General features: G+C 51.3%; 1 protein-coding gene across 1 annotated transcript in view; it reads right to left on the bottom strand.

Annotated features, from left to right (window-relative positions):
* Nucleotides 1–8943, bottom strand: part of NKD1 (NKD inhibitor of WNT signaling pathway 1) — a 91892-nt gene extending 82949 nt beyond the window's left edge. The window contains 3 exon segments of the mRNA NM_001105453.2: nucleotides 7796–7929; nucleotides 8586–8618; nucleotides 8750–8943. Coding sequence (NP_001098923.1) covers nucleotides 7796–7929; nucleotides 8586–8618; nucleotides 8750–8774 — 192 coding nt within the window. The 5' untranslated portion in view covers nucleotides 8775–8943.
* Nucleotides 8944–15504: the final 6561 nt, after the last annotated feature.

The raw sequence follows: 15504 nt of genomic DNA, 5'->3' as shown, positions 1-15504 counted from the left end.
AAGAAAGATTTAGTTTAGGAATGCAAAGAAACTTAAACTCTAGGAAATCTGGCAATGTAAATCATTCATATAAATCACACATTATATTAGCAAAGAATCATCAGCTCCATCAATACTCCAATAGCATTTGATAAAATTCAATAATTATTCCTGGTTTAAAAAATCTTAGCAAGTCAGGAGATACAGAAAGCTTTCTTAATTAGTTAAACAATGAACATCATACTTAATAGTTATGAACCAGTCAAGGATATTCTAACCAATGCAATAAGATAAGAAAAATAGATGAGAGGCAAAGGTGAAAGTTCAGCTTCACGAAACTCTAAGTTCTATTCCTCATAACTTCCACAACATCCTAACCACACTCAAAAATCTGTGGAATGAACAGCCACCCAGATTAGATCTGATTCCCATTAAGTGTTCTCAAAGTACCCAGAACCTCTCCTTTGAGGCATAAATCACGACTTAGATTGTGTAATTTGTTTTTACAAACCCTTATCTTCTCCGACTAGAATGTAAGGTCCATGAAAACAAGGACCACGCTCTACTGACAGAGCAGATGTATACCTGGCATAAAGTCAGTCCTGAATTTCTATTGCAAGGGTGCATAAATGATTTGAATAGAATGCATTCAATACATAGTTTCTAAATTCCAATAAACGTAATAAATTTTATCCTACTTCTCAGCTAGAAGATTTGAGGCCCAGGGAAGGGAAGGATCCTTCAGCTAATGCCACACACCACTGTGAAGCCCACCCATTACCCTGGGTTCCTCTGAAAGGTGTCAGCCACACATAGGCCACAGCCCACATGGCTCAATAAGTAAGGAAAGTGAAGCCCAGAGCAATTCTCAGAGCCCTTGAAACAAACACACATCCAGGACACACCCCGGTGGCCAGAGTCACCTGGTAAGACCTGCCTTTCTGGACGTGCTGCCTTTCTGGGGCGAAGGATGACTTCAGCGGAGGGACCTGAGGCTTCCCTCTCAAAGCCCTGTGACAGGTACCGCGTGGATAAACAGCCCCCTCTGCTTTCCTGGGCAGTTATCAAAGAATTAGTTATGTCTCTGCAAATGCTTGTTTGGAAAAGGTTCTCCACCCCACCTGGGCTTGGCAGGAACAGCAGCATCACCAAGCCTGCCCTTTGGGGAGTGATCAGCCTTTTCCTCCAGCTCCTGAAGGAACTCGGCCATTCTTCATGTGCAGAGTCTGAAGTGAGCCATAAAGAAGCAGGCAGCTTCCCAGGATAAACGGAGCACGGTGACATCAAAGACTGCCTTCCAGATTAAACAACTGAGGCCTTCAGCTCTCTCTGGCGTTTCTTCCAGGATATTCTGGGCTCCTGCCTCAGTTCTCCCTTGGATGGAATGGCAGATATTTTGTTTGTGAGAGTCTGAATTTTTTCCTTCCTCGGGGAGTGGGGGAGGGAGGAGGCGAGGGGAAAGGAGGGGGAAAGAGAGTGAGAGGAAGAGAAAGAATGTCTGTGAGAGACAAGAGCCACAAAAAGAACATGTGTGAGTAGAAAAGAGAGCGGGAAGTCAGGGAGGCAGCCTGAAGTGCCTGCTTTGGAATCCAACAAGTGACCTAAAAATTCTAAAGTTGTGAACCTTCAGTTACAGTGAGTGAGGTTGCAAGAACCCTCGAGCAAAGAGGATTGTGTATGTGTGTGTGCTAAGTCGCTTCAGTCGTATCTGACTCTTTGTGACCCCATGGACTGTAGCCCGCCAGGCTCCTCTGTCCATGGGATTGATTCTCCAGGCAAGAATACTGGAGTGGGTTGTCATGCCCTCCTCCAGGGGATCTTCCCGACCCAGGGATCAAACCTGTGTCTTTTATATCTCCTGCATTGGCAGGCGGGTGTTCTTTACCACCAGTGCCACCTAGGAAGCCCATAAGGAGGATTGAGGGGTTCCTGACTTCCTGGGGCCCACAGATCTCCTTGTGGGCCCCTGACCCTTGCCCAGAGGGTCACAATGCACTCCTCTTCCTCAGACACATCTGGTAAACTGAGGCAGGAGACCCTCCAGCACAGGCCCACAGCAATTCTGGGGTAGGACAGGCTCTCCCTGGGATTGGCATGTCACTACACCCCCTGGCCCTTGGGGTGCCTCCCTCTGCCAATCCCATGGCTCAGGCGCCACATCCTACCCACAGCTGGGCTTCTGACCTTCCTCCCACACAGGGCAGCAGGGGCCACCCCTCACTCAAACAGCTGGGGCAATGCCCCCCAGTCCCTGGGCATGACACTGCATGCTAATCCACTCTACAGAGCATGCTGGTATCTGGACCAACAGACTGGCTGCCAGGCCAGCTCCACCCCACCCACCTGTCCAGAGGGACAGGGAGCTCACATGTGCCAAGAACCACTAAACTGTGGGGGGGATTTGTAAAATCTAAAATTTGTAGCAAGAATGAGCACCAGAGAGTTCCAGACCCCACAGGACGCACAGCCACTTGGAGCCCACAGTCCCTTCTCGAGGGCTCAACCCAACCATGGACACTAATGTGCCGGGGCCTCCCCCAGCTCCTGCTGCACAAACCCATCCCCTCTTTCCACACTTCCTTGCTCACTGGCCCAGCCTCTCATGAATGCCACTGTCTGCCAATGCACCTGTGCACATGCTTATTCTTCATCTCCTTTATTAGACTGGAAGCCACAGGAGGACAGGCACCACCGCTCTGTGATCTGCCACTGTAGCCTCAATGCCTGTCTTGGCTAGGGAGTTCATAATTAATAACAATTCATTATTGATCATAGTGAATGAACAGCTGAGAGTCTGGAAGAAAAGGCCAAATTATAGTCTGTCATTTATTCCTGCTTTCAGCTTTACCTGGACGGAGTAGGAAGAGGCAGTGATGGTGACCTAAACCATCTTCATTCATTCTTCATTCATTCACTGAGCAAATTTATCATGAGAGCCCACCGCATGCCCTGGGACTGCCACAAGGAAGACGGATTCCTCAGGAGGTGATTCTTCCTTTGCTGACCGTTCAGCCTTGTTGCTTTAAGGCCTCAGAGGAACAGTCTGGCCCCTGAGCCCAGTGCCCAAGCTTCCTGGTATGAGGAGGAATACGCTCTCTCCAGTCATCACCCGCATTATCGCCTCACTCTGACCCCCCCACAGGGCGAGGGGATTAAACATTCCCCAAGTCTAGAAGTTTGTGGGACATACTGCGGTTGTCTCCTGGTTTAGCTTCCCACTGCGTTTACGACAGACTGCACAAGGTGTGAATGTAGAGTGTCTATTCCTGAGCTTGAGGGAAAGCACACACATAACAGCCTGACTCGGGGAACCAGAGTCCTTCTCAAAAACAAAAAGGTTTGTAGGGAGGATAAGACACTCCTCGAAGCCTCTACAAGAGACCCCGTCACAGAGATGCATTAATGTATCCAGAATGACACCCTTGCCCACTTTCCACCATTCTGAGGGACCCAGACCTACCGGAAACCAGAAGCTCCCCCCAGCACTCTGCCTAGCTCCAGCTTGCCCCTGCTCTCCTCCCCACCCCCCACGGGTCCAGAAAGCTGCCAGGTGCGGCTATGAAGCTGGCCTGGGTGCCACAGGCAGAGGGCACCCTCCATGGAGAACTCAAAGAAGTCAGTGAGTGGAAGCCCAAACGCCTCCTCTAGCCTCAAAGCAAATCATCTTTTAATTGTGAAACACCAAATATTTAATTTATGCTCTACCTCAAATGTCAAGTCCACCTCCCGGCACATAGCTTTGAAACCACGTAAGGAGGCCTAACACTTTCCATATGGTGAAGACATGGGGCCTTTTAATTGTGCCAACTGGTATCATTCAAGGGTAATTCCCCTGGAATCCAGCACTCAGGCAGCAGCTGGGCCGGCCTCCAATCTCATCACCCAGCCCCATACGTCCCCGCAGGCTCCCACCATGCCTGCGCCCTCCCAATCTCCCCCAAATATCAAAATGCACGAGGTGCCCCTAATCAAATTACCAAAGCGCCTGGCAGCCACCTTTGATCCAGAGGCAGGCTTGCCTGCACCAAAGTGCTCAGCCTGTTTTCTTCAGGCGACTTTGCCATAAAAGAACAAAAGGACCCAACTGTGGGTTGGGGGAGGGGATGGTCTTAAATCCAGAGGTCAGCGTGCATATATGCACACGCATGTGCACGCTACAGGAGGGTTCACAGACACGCAGATTCTGCTTCTCCAAGTGTTCTCCTATCAATGTCTCCTATCAATATCTGTGTCCATTTACTCCATCTACTAAGCTTGTTAATTTTACCCATTATATCTTCCAGATCTAACATTTCCAATTGCTTTTCTTTTGTTAATGCCTGTTGCTGCTTCATGCTTCTAACATCATCCTTTATCTCTGAGATTATTATGCTTACTTTAATGTCTAATTATCTAGCACACAGTTGCCTGGCATACAAATTGTTCGTGTATCATTCATCTTCTGTAGAACTCATACAGCTTGCATGTCTCCTTATTTTTCTCCTCAGAGCTCATATTCCCTTGAAGCTCATCATGTACCACTAAAAGGGCAGATGTCTTAACCTGTGTCCCTCCTCTGGTTTCATAATCTGGGCCCCCATCTCCACCTTCCCAGGGCCTCAGGAACCTGCCAGGCTTTCCCCAGGTTCTACACTTTATGAAAAGTTACCTGCCAAAACTCTGCCAGAGATGAGCAGGTTATTACACCCGTTTTGCAGATGAGCTCATTAAGGTACACAAAGGTAAAATGGTTTATACAAGGTGACAAGCTATTGTGGCTGAGACTGACCTCATTTATTCATTTATTTTTTGGAAGGGTAGGCATGGGTTAATTGCCGATGAGGTCACCCTCTCACATCCCAAGATCTTGCATGAAACTAAGACCCACCTTAAACGTTTACTAAGCTACTCAGACCCCCTCAGGGAGGAAGAGGGCAAGCAGGGGCCCCTAACGCTTCTGCCTGCCTCACCCCAAAGTGCTCGGCAGCTGGCCAGCATGCCACCTCTTAGGAATGACTAAGTGGGACCCCCTCCAGGCGGATGCTCTGGTGCGGGAAAGTACTAGTAAGTACTCCAGAAAGGGAGAAAACCAGAGTCCACACCAGCTGGCTGGCAATTTTACAGGGTTATGAGGAGGATTAAGACAATGTAAGCAAAATGCTTGACACACATGGGTGCTTAATAAATAGTAGTTATCTTTGCAATAATAATACTGCTGGTTGGATGAGCCAGGAATGTGTCCCCAGCTGCCTTGGTGAAAGGCTGGGTGATGGAGTAGAGACAGAAGCCATTCCCAGGACAGGGACAGGTCTGGGGTGGGGGGTGGGGGTGAAGCTCTGCCAGCGCTTGGAACGAAGCACACTTCAGAGCCCACACCCTCCTACATCCTGATGAGATAATGGAAGAACCCAGAGCCACCCTTTCCGTGCCCCTAGAACTCACGGAAACTAAACAGACCGGGGGTTGCCTACTGCGATCCCGTTTAATATCTCAAAGTTAAACTGGGGGTATTCTTTCTCATTCACAATTTTGACCAGTTGTACTTAACATTTTTCTCAGAATCGACTTCAGACTATCTGTTTCAATTTAGCTTCATCCTAAGCAATAATATCCATGAAATCAAGGGTTTGATGTCCCAGCTATTTTATTTTTTTCTGGTAAAAAGAAAAAAAATGTAACTGTTAAGATAAAAACTATTCCTCTATACTACTTGAAATCACCTCGCAGGCACCCACAGGACAGCCCCACACCTTGGGCTCACCCTGGCTTCTCCCGAGGCCAACTCCACCTCTGCAGGCTCAGGAATGAGGCCAGCAGTGGGGGGAAGCCAGGCGTCCGGGTCCCAGTCACCAAGCACGACTCCCAAGGAGGCAGAGTTTCTCTCTTCTGAATATCCTGGATGGCAGGGCCCACCCTCCACCACCCAACATATGTCACACTGATGGCTCTCGGGCTCACATCTTCAAAAGTGCTTTGAACAAACACTAATGACCCCTCAGCATTTCTCTGCGAGAGGGGGCTGGGAAAGGAGGGGGCAGGCCCCATCCCATACTGTCCTCAGCTGGGGGAAGAAACCAGGCAACAAAATTCCCGTGACTTCACCAAAGCCACAGACTTAAGCTGGGGCCCCCTCTCCCCCCTCCCCCATTTTCCCCAATGGCAACTTTTACTGGCTCACATCCCTCTTGCTGGGAACACTACTATTTAATTAAAAACGACAGACTTTTGTTTTCCTCTCCTTCCTTCCTCCTCCCTCCCATCCTCCAGGATTGGATGCCAAGGAGACCCACCAAAAACATGCGGGTAACATTTGTTATGGCTTTGAAGATAAAAGTCAATTGAAGTAAGCCCTCGCTGTATTTCAAGTTTCCCCTAAAGCATGGAGCAAGCTGCCTGGCAGTTTAGGAAAGAAAAAAAAAAAAAAGGACTGCAAATAAATGTCATTCTGCAGGAATACTTTGTAAAAATAAACAGGCTGAAAAAACCCAAAACTTGATTAATGGAAATCCACTCAGTTGGCCTCTGTCTTGAGCTGCAAAATGCATTTGTTCATATGGCTAAATCGGATCATTTTCATTGGGCTTTAAATAAATAAGGAGATCAAAAACTAGAAATGGTGGGGGGAAGAAAGGGAAGTTTGTACTTCTGTTTTTAAAGGGCCCTAACTGCAGCGCCCCCTCCCCCCACCCAGCGCTGGCCTTTCCTAGGGGACAGTAGCTTCAATTCTAACCTAACCAACAGATGAAAAGAAATGCGGAGGAGAAAGCCCCCTGCTCAGCAGTGACAGTGTAGGAGGGGATGGGGGAGCTTCCTCTAGATGCAGGGGTTATATCATACATGCACAAGTCAACTATCCACAGGCTCACCTCCTGCAACTGACTACACTCAGTCCAGGTTCCACGACCCTAACACACAGACATACACACACACACACTCACACACATCTGAAAACTCCACTGGCCCCTCCCCAGCCTATGAACAAGACCAAAGGACTAACCAGACCTGAAACTGAGTCTGTTCCCCTCTAAGTTTAAGAAAAAAAATTAAATGTCACATCAAAAAGTTGATTCATCCTTTGATCCTTGGCTTGCTCGAGTTCCACGCAGACCATCTGAAAGCCCTGTGCAGAGTTCCAGAGCCCATAGGACATCTGTGAACACCAGTCCCAGGCCAGGAGCTGCGGCTGGACTCACTCACTCCCCTGTCACATCTATTGCTCCCCTAGGAACAAATCCAGCCACAGGGACTCACTGGGTTAAGGCTGGGGTGGGCCAGACTAGAGCACAATGAGGCCCTCTCTCTCCTTGTGCACCAAGCCAAGGGGTCTCCCAGATCTCAGTACCCCCCAAGTTCTGCCCCCACCCAGATCACTGCCTGCTCTACTGGGACTCCAAGGCAGTTGGCACTGATGAATGCCACAGACACTTGGAACACATTCGGAGGGCAGCACAGTCCTGCCTTTCACCCAGACACCCCCAACCGCCTTCCCTCTTCCCTAGCCCAACTCCAAATCCACCTTTGAATGCTGGCCACAGAAACAAGGAAGAAATCAGAGCAAGTCCCCGAATCCCTCCAGCACAGACAAGTTCCCCATCAACTGGCCCACCTCACCTAGGACCTTTCCCCCCAGGAAGCCCTCTGCTCCCCAACTGGCCCCTCCATATGTGTCACCAGGAAGGTTCCCCGAGGCAGGGGGTGTGTAGGGTGATGTTGGTGGGGCAGGGGCACCTAAGGGATTTCTGGGCTTATAAGTTGTGCCAAGAGATGCTAAAAGTTGGCTGGGGGGTGTATGGAGACCCATCTCTGAGGTTGAAAGGGAGATAAGTGGGGATCGTACCCGAGCTCCTCTGCCAACAGTGCCCGCTGCCCGCAGCTGTCGGGGTCCCGAGCTGCCACCCGGGCAGCGCTGCCTCCCGATCCACTCCTCGATGCCTTTCCGAGCCCAGGCGGCGCTCACAGCGAAGCTGTCACCTGGAGCGGGGACGACATGAAGCCCCTGAGTCTGGCCCCTAAGCTCAAAGTTACCCGAGAGAAGAGAGAAAGAGTGGGCGAGGCAGAGGCAGCAAGGGACCAGGATGGTGCTGAGAGCTGCGCACGATCCTGAGAGAGGGACGCAGGTAATCAGGAGAAGGGGGTTCTCCAAGCGAAGCCCCGAGAGCAGGGACCTCGAGGCGAGCCAAGAGGGACACGTCTGGGGATCAGGAGAGCGAGCGCCAGAGGCCAGGACTGCGGAGAGGAGGGACAGACACGGGGTGAGGAGAAGAGGGGAACTGAGGGTCAGGAGAAGGGACGCAGGAGCCAAGATCTCGGAGGGAGGCTGACGACCAAAAAGAGAGGAGGCAGGCTCTTGGTGAAGGGGCGGCAGTGAGCGCGGAATCGGGGTACCGTAGGGGAGGGGTTGAAGGTCAGAAGAGAAAGTACTGGATAGCGGGGAGCGGGTAGGTGGGGCAGAGAGGGGGACACAAAGTGTGCTCCAAGGAGAGGGTTTGTGGGACTGGTGGCTGGAGTAACGGGTGCGGGTGGCCCTGGTAATCAGATCCGCGGGTTAGGCCATTCCGCTGCCGTCCGCGGTGCTTCCCCGTCTAGCCCCCACCCTCCTCCCCGGTCCGTGCCCCGCACGCCCCTACCTTCCGGGCTCTCCCTGCGCTTGCACACGGCGGCTGCAGGCACAACGCGCGCGGCGGCGGCGGCGGCGGCGGGAGCCGGAAAGAAAGGAGAGGCAGAGAGTTAGCAATCGCGGGGACGAGGGCGGCGGGGGCCAGGGGGCCGGCGCGCGGGCGGGGACACTGACCCGGCTTGGAGTGAAGTTTCCCCATGCTGGGGGAGCGGCTGGAGGGGGCGTCCCTAAGCCATGCGCCCGGCCGGCGGGCCCTGAAGGCTCGCCGCGCCTTGTCTCGCTCTCCTCCTCCTGAAGCAGCCCCGGAGCTGAGCGGAGCCCGAGGAAGCGCCGGGACTCGCTCCTGCCGCTGTTGCCGCGGCCGGACTGACGCCCGGGCGAGCCGAGCCCCCAGCCCGCCGCCGCGGCCCGCGCCTCCCCGCGCGCCCATTGGCCGGGCGCGGCGCATCAAAGGCGAGGCGGACCGCCGAGGGGGCGGGCTGGGGGCGGGGCCGGAGCACTGGGGGCGGGGCGTGGAGAAGGGCTTAGGGCTGGACACAGCGCCCCCCTCCAGGCTTCGGTCTTTGACCCGGGCCGGCGGCTGGGGACCCGGGACTGGGGACTAGAGGTGGGGTTGGGTGGTGGAGGGAGGCGGAGGAGCTCTGGTCAGTAGGAATATTGGGACAGACACCCTCTTGGGTTCTGCCCGCTGTAGAACAACTGCTCCTCTCACAACGCTGCTCACGGCGCTGTGTGTTCCCTGCGCTCGATTTTTCCTGGAAGCGGACTGAATTCTGCGGCTCCACTTTACAGGTGATGAAACTGAGATCGGAGACGAGATGCTGCTCGGAGCGCCCGCGAGCGCTTTGCCCTTTCCCAAGTCTTGCACGGTCGGACTTCGGCAGAAAATGTTCGCTATTCCCCGCCCAAAGCCCGCCCCGCTTCTCCTCCGAACCTCTCTCTAGGCTTCGATTTGGTTGTGCAGGAGAAGCCCCCATTGCGCCTCCGGCCAACTGTGGACCCAGCCAGCTCGCGGCGGCTACAAGTGTCCGAAAGCCGCAGGTTGCCAGCCAATCGCTCTGTCCTCTCCTCCCGGGCCCGTGGGTGCCCGCCGGGGGGTCGGGGCGCGCTGCCAGCTGTGCGGCCCGGAAGGGGGTAACCGCTGGGTCTTTGATCTTCCTGGGTTTCCGCTCCCCGCTGCAGTTCGCCAGACCCAAGGGCTTGTTTGTTTTGTCTGGGGAGGTCTCTGCGGAGGGGAGGGCGACATCAAGGGGTTCCACTCCACCTTTGTGGTTCTCAGAGAGCACGCCTGCTCTGCTGGGGACACTTGGGGCCTGTTAAGTTCGGCCTGGTACTGGGCAGTCTGGGCGTGGGAAAAGAAAACCCTGTGCAAGGAGAGAAGAAAAGCGCTGCCCCTTGGACTGAGTTCTCTGTGTGAGCCTCCGTTTTACAGACTGTAAAACGGAGGCTCAATTCTGTCCTTTTTGCCAACTCCTTAGAGGGACACTGCCCAACAGAAAGATAATGTGAGCAACATAGGTAACTTAAAATTTTCTAGTAGCCACATTTTTTTTTAAGTAAAAAGCAACATTAACTAATTTTAATGTATTTTATTTAACCCAATAGATCAAAAATATTTCAATTTCAACATATAATGAGATGTACATTCTCTGTTTTGCATTGTTTAAAATCTGGTATATTTTACACTCAGAGCATAACTCAACCCAGATGAGCCATACTGCAAGGGATCGATGGCCACAGGTGTTTGGGCATCACAACTCTGCAGCATCTACATGTCTCCGAAGGATATTGGGGACTGCGTGGCCCTCTAGAGTCATAAATCCCTTCATCCAACAGTATCTTACTTCCATCCTTCAAATTTGCTTTTTACATCCCCTTTTGCAGAGAAATGAAGGCTACTCTTATAAGCAGGTACACAGCAAGCTGTGTTCCATTTGAGGAGTGCTGGGACCACCACCACCACCCCAAAAAATAGTTATTATTGTTCATTTTATATTGCATTTCTCTATACAGTACCTGGCACTTCCCAGGTGGCACCAGTGGTAAAGAACCCACTTGCCAATGAAGGAGTCATAAGAGACACGGGTTCAATCCCTGGGTCAGGAAGATCTCCTGGAGGAGGGCACAGCAATCCACTCCAGTACTCTTGCCTGGAGAATCCCGTGGACAGAGGAGCCTGGCGGGCTACAGTCCATGGTGTCGGAAAGACTCGGAAATGACTGAAATGACTAAGCATGCATGAATACAGTATCTACTGTATGTCAGCCATTGTCTTAAGTCATGTATAACTCTTACAACCACTGTCTGATGCAGGTTCATACTTGTTCTATAAAAGAGGAAACCTACTAGGCTCAGAGTGGTGAAGTCACTTGCCCAAGGTCACACAGCTAGTCAGTGACCTGGTTAGGAACTGAGCCCAATCCTGTTGATTCCATTGCCCATGTTGTTTTTACATTGCCCATGTTGTCCCAACACTGTCCAAACTTAACATTCCAGCTGTGTGACAAGCACTGTTTCAGGCACTTAAGATACATCAGTGAAAAAAACAAAAAATCCCCACTCTCACGGAACTTGCACTCTACTGGAAGGAAGACTGAGAATAAACATAAAGAACAGGCAAATAGTACTCTAAGTTCACAGGCATCACCAGCTAGAGCAGTGGTTCTCAACTGAGGGCAGTTTTGCACTTTGGGGGGCATTTGGGATTGTTTGAAGGCATCTGGTAAGTAGACGCTAGGATTGCTGCTAAACATCCTAGAATGCACAGGACAGCCACCTGAAAGACTGATCCAGCCCCGAGTGTCAATAGTGCCATAGTGAGAACCTCTGGGCAGCAGTGAGAATGAATGAGCAAAGCAGGGTGCCAGGGATCAGAAGTGAGAGGGAGGTGGGGGCTCTGCATGTCTGAATTCCAGTAGGAGCTTTCCTGCAGACCCCTCCGAAGGAAATGGAATTTGGTTGAGGGAGGAGGGATGCTGGATGTCTCTCTCACCCCCACCCCCCACTGGTGCCAGGGTGCACCTAAATCAAAGCAAAACTCGGAGCGGTCTTTCTCACAGTGCTCTGAAAGTTGGTTACTTCCTTAAACCGGTCATGGCTTTCTTCCTGCATGAGAAAAAAGTATCCCCTCATCCCCTTGGGAATTTCTTTTTACAGTTCAAAAAGAGATAAAAGCAAGAACTAAAACTCTGCAGTTACCAGCTTTGAGTCTTAAAGGAAGTAAATCCCAAATGTCCAGCCCAGACACAAAGCTCCCCCTCCACCTTCAGCCTGGCCCTTCCCAGCCCGGCAGGCGCCTGGGGCTTCACTGCTATGGGAACCATGACATCCCCACCCCCACCAACCTGGTCCTAGGGGGAGACACAAGAGAGGTGGGCCTGATGCTGAAACCTTAGGCTGTCCAGAGCTCTGAGGAGGGGTGCTCCAGAGGTCACCAGCCCACCATCCACCTGGGATGGCTATTCGCCCTTTGCTAGCTTCTGGCCCCATGACTTGCTGTCCTTTTATGTGTTTTAATAATTTATCTGGCCCACTTCTTGGGCTGTATACTTACAGTGACACATCTTTTTCTTTGAAGATTTCCCATCCTTTGAGGGAGGAGAATGGGGAAGGAAGGCAAGGAAGAGATAAGAGAGAGAGATTATAACAGAAACGGGTTTCATGGGGCTTGAGATTTAGCAAGGCTGGTTTAGGTGAAATCTGTTAGACATGGAGCTGGGAGGTTTAAACACACACACACACACACTCATCACCCTGGTTGGCTGTCCCATGCTTGTCCCCAAGTTAAGCCATCTGCTCTGGTCCCCTTCAAATGCCACTTCCTAGAAGAAGCCCTTCTTGGCCTTCCTGCCCGAAGAACTCTGACCACTCTGAAGAGTCAAGTTCCCCTCCCCACCTCTCTCCACTTAACACTCCTTTATTTTTTAAGGATGGAGCTAAATTTCCCTTCTGGAGTTAGGGCTCCTTGAGTTCTTGCCTGACTTGCATGTCTAGATGCAGTACCCAGCATTGCCCATAGGAGGTGCTCTATATGAAACTAGAGGACCCCACCCGGTCCCATCTCTACCTTGTGACATGTTGTGGTCAATAAGAGGGTGGGAGGGCTTCCAAGAATATGAGCTGGGATATATTAAAGAAAAAAAGAATGTCCAAATTTGGCTGGCTCCCCCTAGATCCCTGGAGTTGCTTCATGCCACAGCTGCCTGGTAAGTTTCAGCACTGTGTGTGTGTTAGTCATTCAGTCGTGTCCAACTCTTTTGCAACCCCGTGGACTATAGCCTACCAGGTTCCTCTTGTCCATGGATTCTCCAGGAAAGACTGGAGTGGGTTGCCATTTCCTTCTCCAAGGTATCTTCCCAACCCAGGGATCGAACCCAGGTCTCCTGCGTTGGCAGGCAGATTCTTTACTGTCTGAGCCACCAAGAAAGCCTGGTTTGGGTGAGAATAGGAAAGTTAAACTGTGCTGTATGGGGCATCCCTGGTGGCTCAGTGGTAAAGAATTCGCCTGTCAGGGCAGAAGACACAAGTTCAATCCCTGATCCAGGAAGATCCTACATGCTACAGGGCAGCTAAGCCCATGTGCCACAACTACCAAGCCTGTGCCCTAGAGCCCAGGAGCCACCGCTGCTGAGCCCGCATGCTGAAGCCCCGAGCCCTAGAGCCCGTGCTTCATAACAAGAGAAGCCACTGCATTGAGAAGCCTGCACACCGCAATGAAGAGTAGCCCCCGCTCACACAGCTAGGAAAAGCCCACGCAGCAGCGAAGACCCAGCACAGCCAAAAATAAGTAAATAAATAAAATTTTTTAAAAAACTGTCCTACGTGAAAAAGTCACAGGAATTTTCAATATGGCAACCAGGAAAGAGAAGGAAAGAGTGACAAAGGAAACAGCATGAGGAGAAAGTGACAAATAAAAGGGCCCACGAAGGGGCAATCCAGTGAGCTAGGGACAGTCGATCCATTTTCAGGACAGTGAAGACTAAAACGTGATTGGCAGTTGTCACTTGCTGTGCTCGGTGCTGGAATTGCCCTTCATCCCTCCAAACCTCAGCAAAACCCTAACCACATCTCCAGGGTAATGGCGCAGGACAGAAGGAAGGAAGCAGAAAGATGGCCCAAACGTAGATCATCCATCCATAGGTCAACAGGCCACAGTCTTCAGAGTGGAGATGTTCATCAGGAGGGAAAGATGGGAGCAAGAGGGAGCCAGGAGGAACGCCAGCCCCAGCATCAGTCCTTGGAGGTGAGCGGAGGGCGTCTGGACCAGGGGTACTGTCCTCAAGCCACTCTATCCAGGTGTTAGAGGAGAGACCCCAAGGACAGATGCTGGCACCTAAATGTTGATAAAACTGAATTGAATTTTTGTGCTGCTGACACCTCCTGGGTCAAGAGTGTTTCAGCAAGTTCAGAATGCAGGCATGCTAGGTGACCTTGGAGGAGGGAGAGAGACAGCCCAGCCTCAGCATGGCCTGCTCTCCTCCACTCCCTGCCTCTCTGCTCCTCTCCAGGCCCCTCTGAGAAGTCCTTCCAGCCTTAATACCACTCTGTCTACTTCCAGACTTCTTTCACAAAAGGGAGAAAGAAACTCCCATCTTATGAAGACTTTGTTTTTCAGTAACAATCTGGGCCTACTCCCCATACTCAGTCTGCTCATCCAGAAGACAGAAAGAAGGGCCCAAGAGATCAGTCTTTCCCAAAAGGATGTCCATCGAACACCAGAATTATGAGATGCTCTTACTACATGAAAGAAAGAGCTCTGTGGGCCCTGCCTAGCAAAGGGAGACAAGTTCCTCTTCTGCAGAACTTGTCAGAACCTTCAGGGAGTGCCCCAGCTGTGTGAGTTTCTGAAAGGAGGGCATCCTAAGCAGTTTTTTTCAAACTCACTGGACTGGGGAACCCTTTCTGGGAGACACAAGTGAAAATGAACATTCATGGGACAGCCTTTGGAAAATGCTAGACTTGGTGTCTTCTAAGGTTCCTTCCAATCAGAAATTCCAAGTGCTAAATCCAGGGTCCTAGCCTAGAAGGGTGGCAGTAAGGAAAGTTCAGTGGGGATAGAGCCAGTGTGGGGAGGTTCCCTGAAAGAGTAGTCATGTGTGTTTAATGGTGTGCATTTAATGTATTTCAGAACATATGCATCCACCTCCACGCCTCTGAACAGTCAGATACCTACAACCCGTGAGAATTCATGTGGGGCTTCTTAAGGCCAAAGCTCGAGGCAAGACGGAAAAGCATTACTGTTCCAAAGCTTGCAGTGTTTGCCTCCCTCACCTACCTTCCCTTCTAGTTTAGCCTCGCCCCCCTCTCCTGTTCCTCCACCACCATCACCTTCTTTTCCTTCCATTTCACAGAGCACAGTTTCAGGGCGGCCCTGTTGCCATGTTGGTACACATGACCTCTTTACTCCTTGGCCACAGCTGATTGGATGCCTAACCCACGAGCTTGGCCAATTAGGATCTCTTTGCAGAATTTGACTAGCAAGGCCCAGGGTCTGGGGTCTGCTTGCTGGTGATCTCTGAAGCTGAAGGGCTCTGTAGTTTCCGTAGCTCCAGGGACTGGAGCAGCTGCTTAGGCATCCATGTGGGCTGATGAACAAGCAGAAAGAAGCAGGGGTAGGAGCTGTCAGAAAGAGAGATAGTAAGCCAGGTGAAGAAAGATGTGCAGAGAGACAGACAGAACGTCTTGGTCCCTGATGCTGCCTGTACGCAACTCCTAATCTTGTTAGTTCTGCCTATGTATTCTATGCAGAACTGAGAGACCCTTGGTTCCCCCGTCTTGGGCTGGTGTCAAAGAGCCTAGATGAGAGTTCCCTGGAATTTAATGTGCATATGAATCCCCTGGAATCATGTTAAAATGCAGTCTGGTATGGGACCTGAGAATCTGCTTTCTAACAAGCTCCAGGATGAGACTGATGCTGTTGGTTTATAAAC

Source organism: Bos taurus, chromosome 18 (assembly GCF_002263795.3).
Source record: "Bos taurus isolate L1 Dominette 01449 registration number 42190680 breed Hereford chromosome 18, ARS-UCD2.0, whole genome shotgun sequence".
Classification (NCBI taxonomy): domain Eukaryota; kingdom Metazoa; phylum Chordata; class Mammalia; order Artiodactyla; family Bovidae; genus Bos; species Bos taurus.
This window is presented reverse-complemented; position numbering and strand designations above follow the sequence as displayed.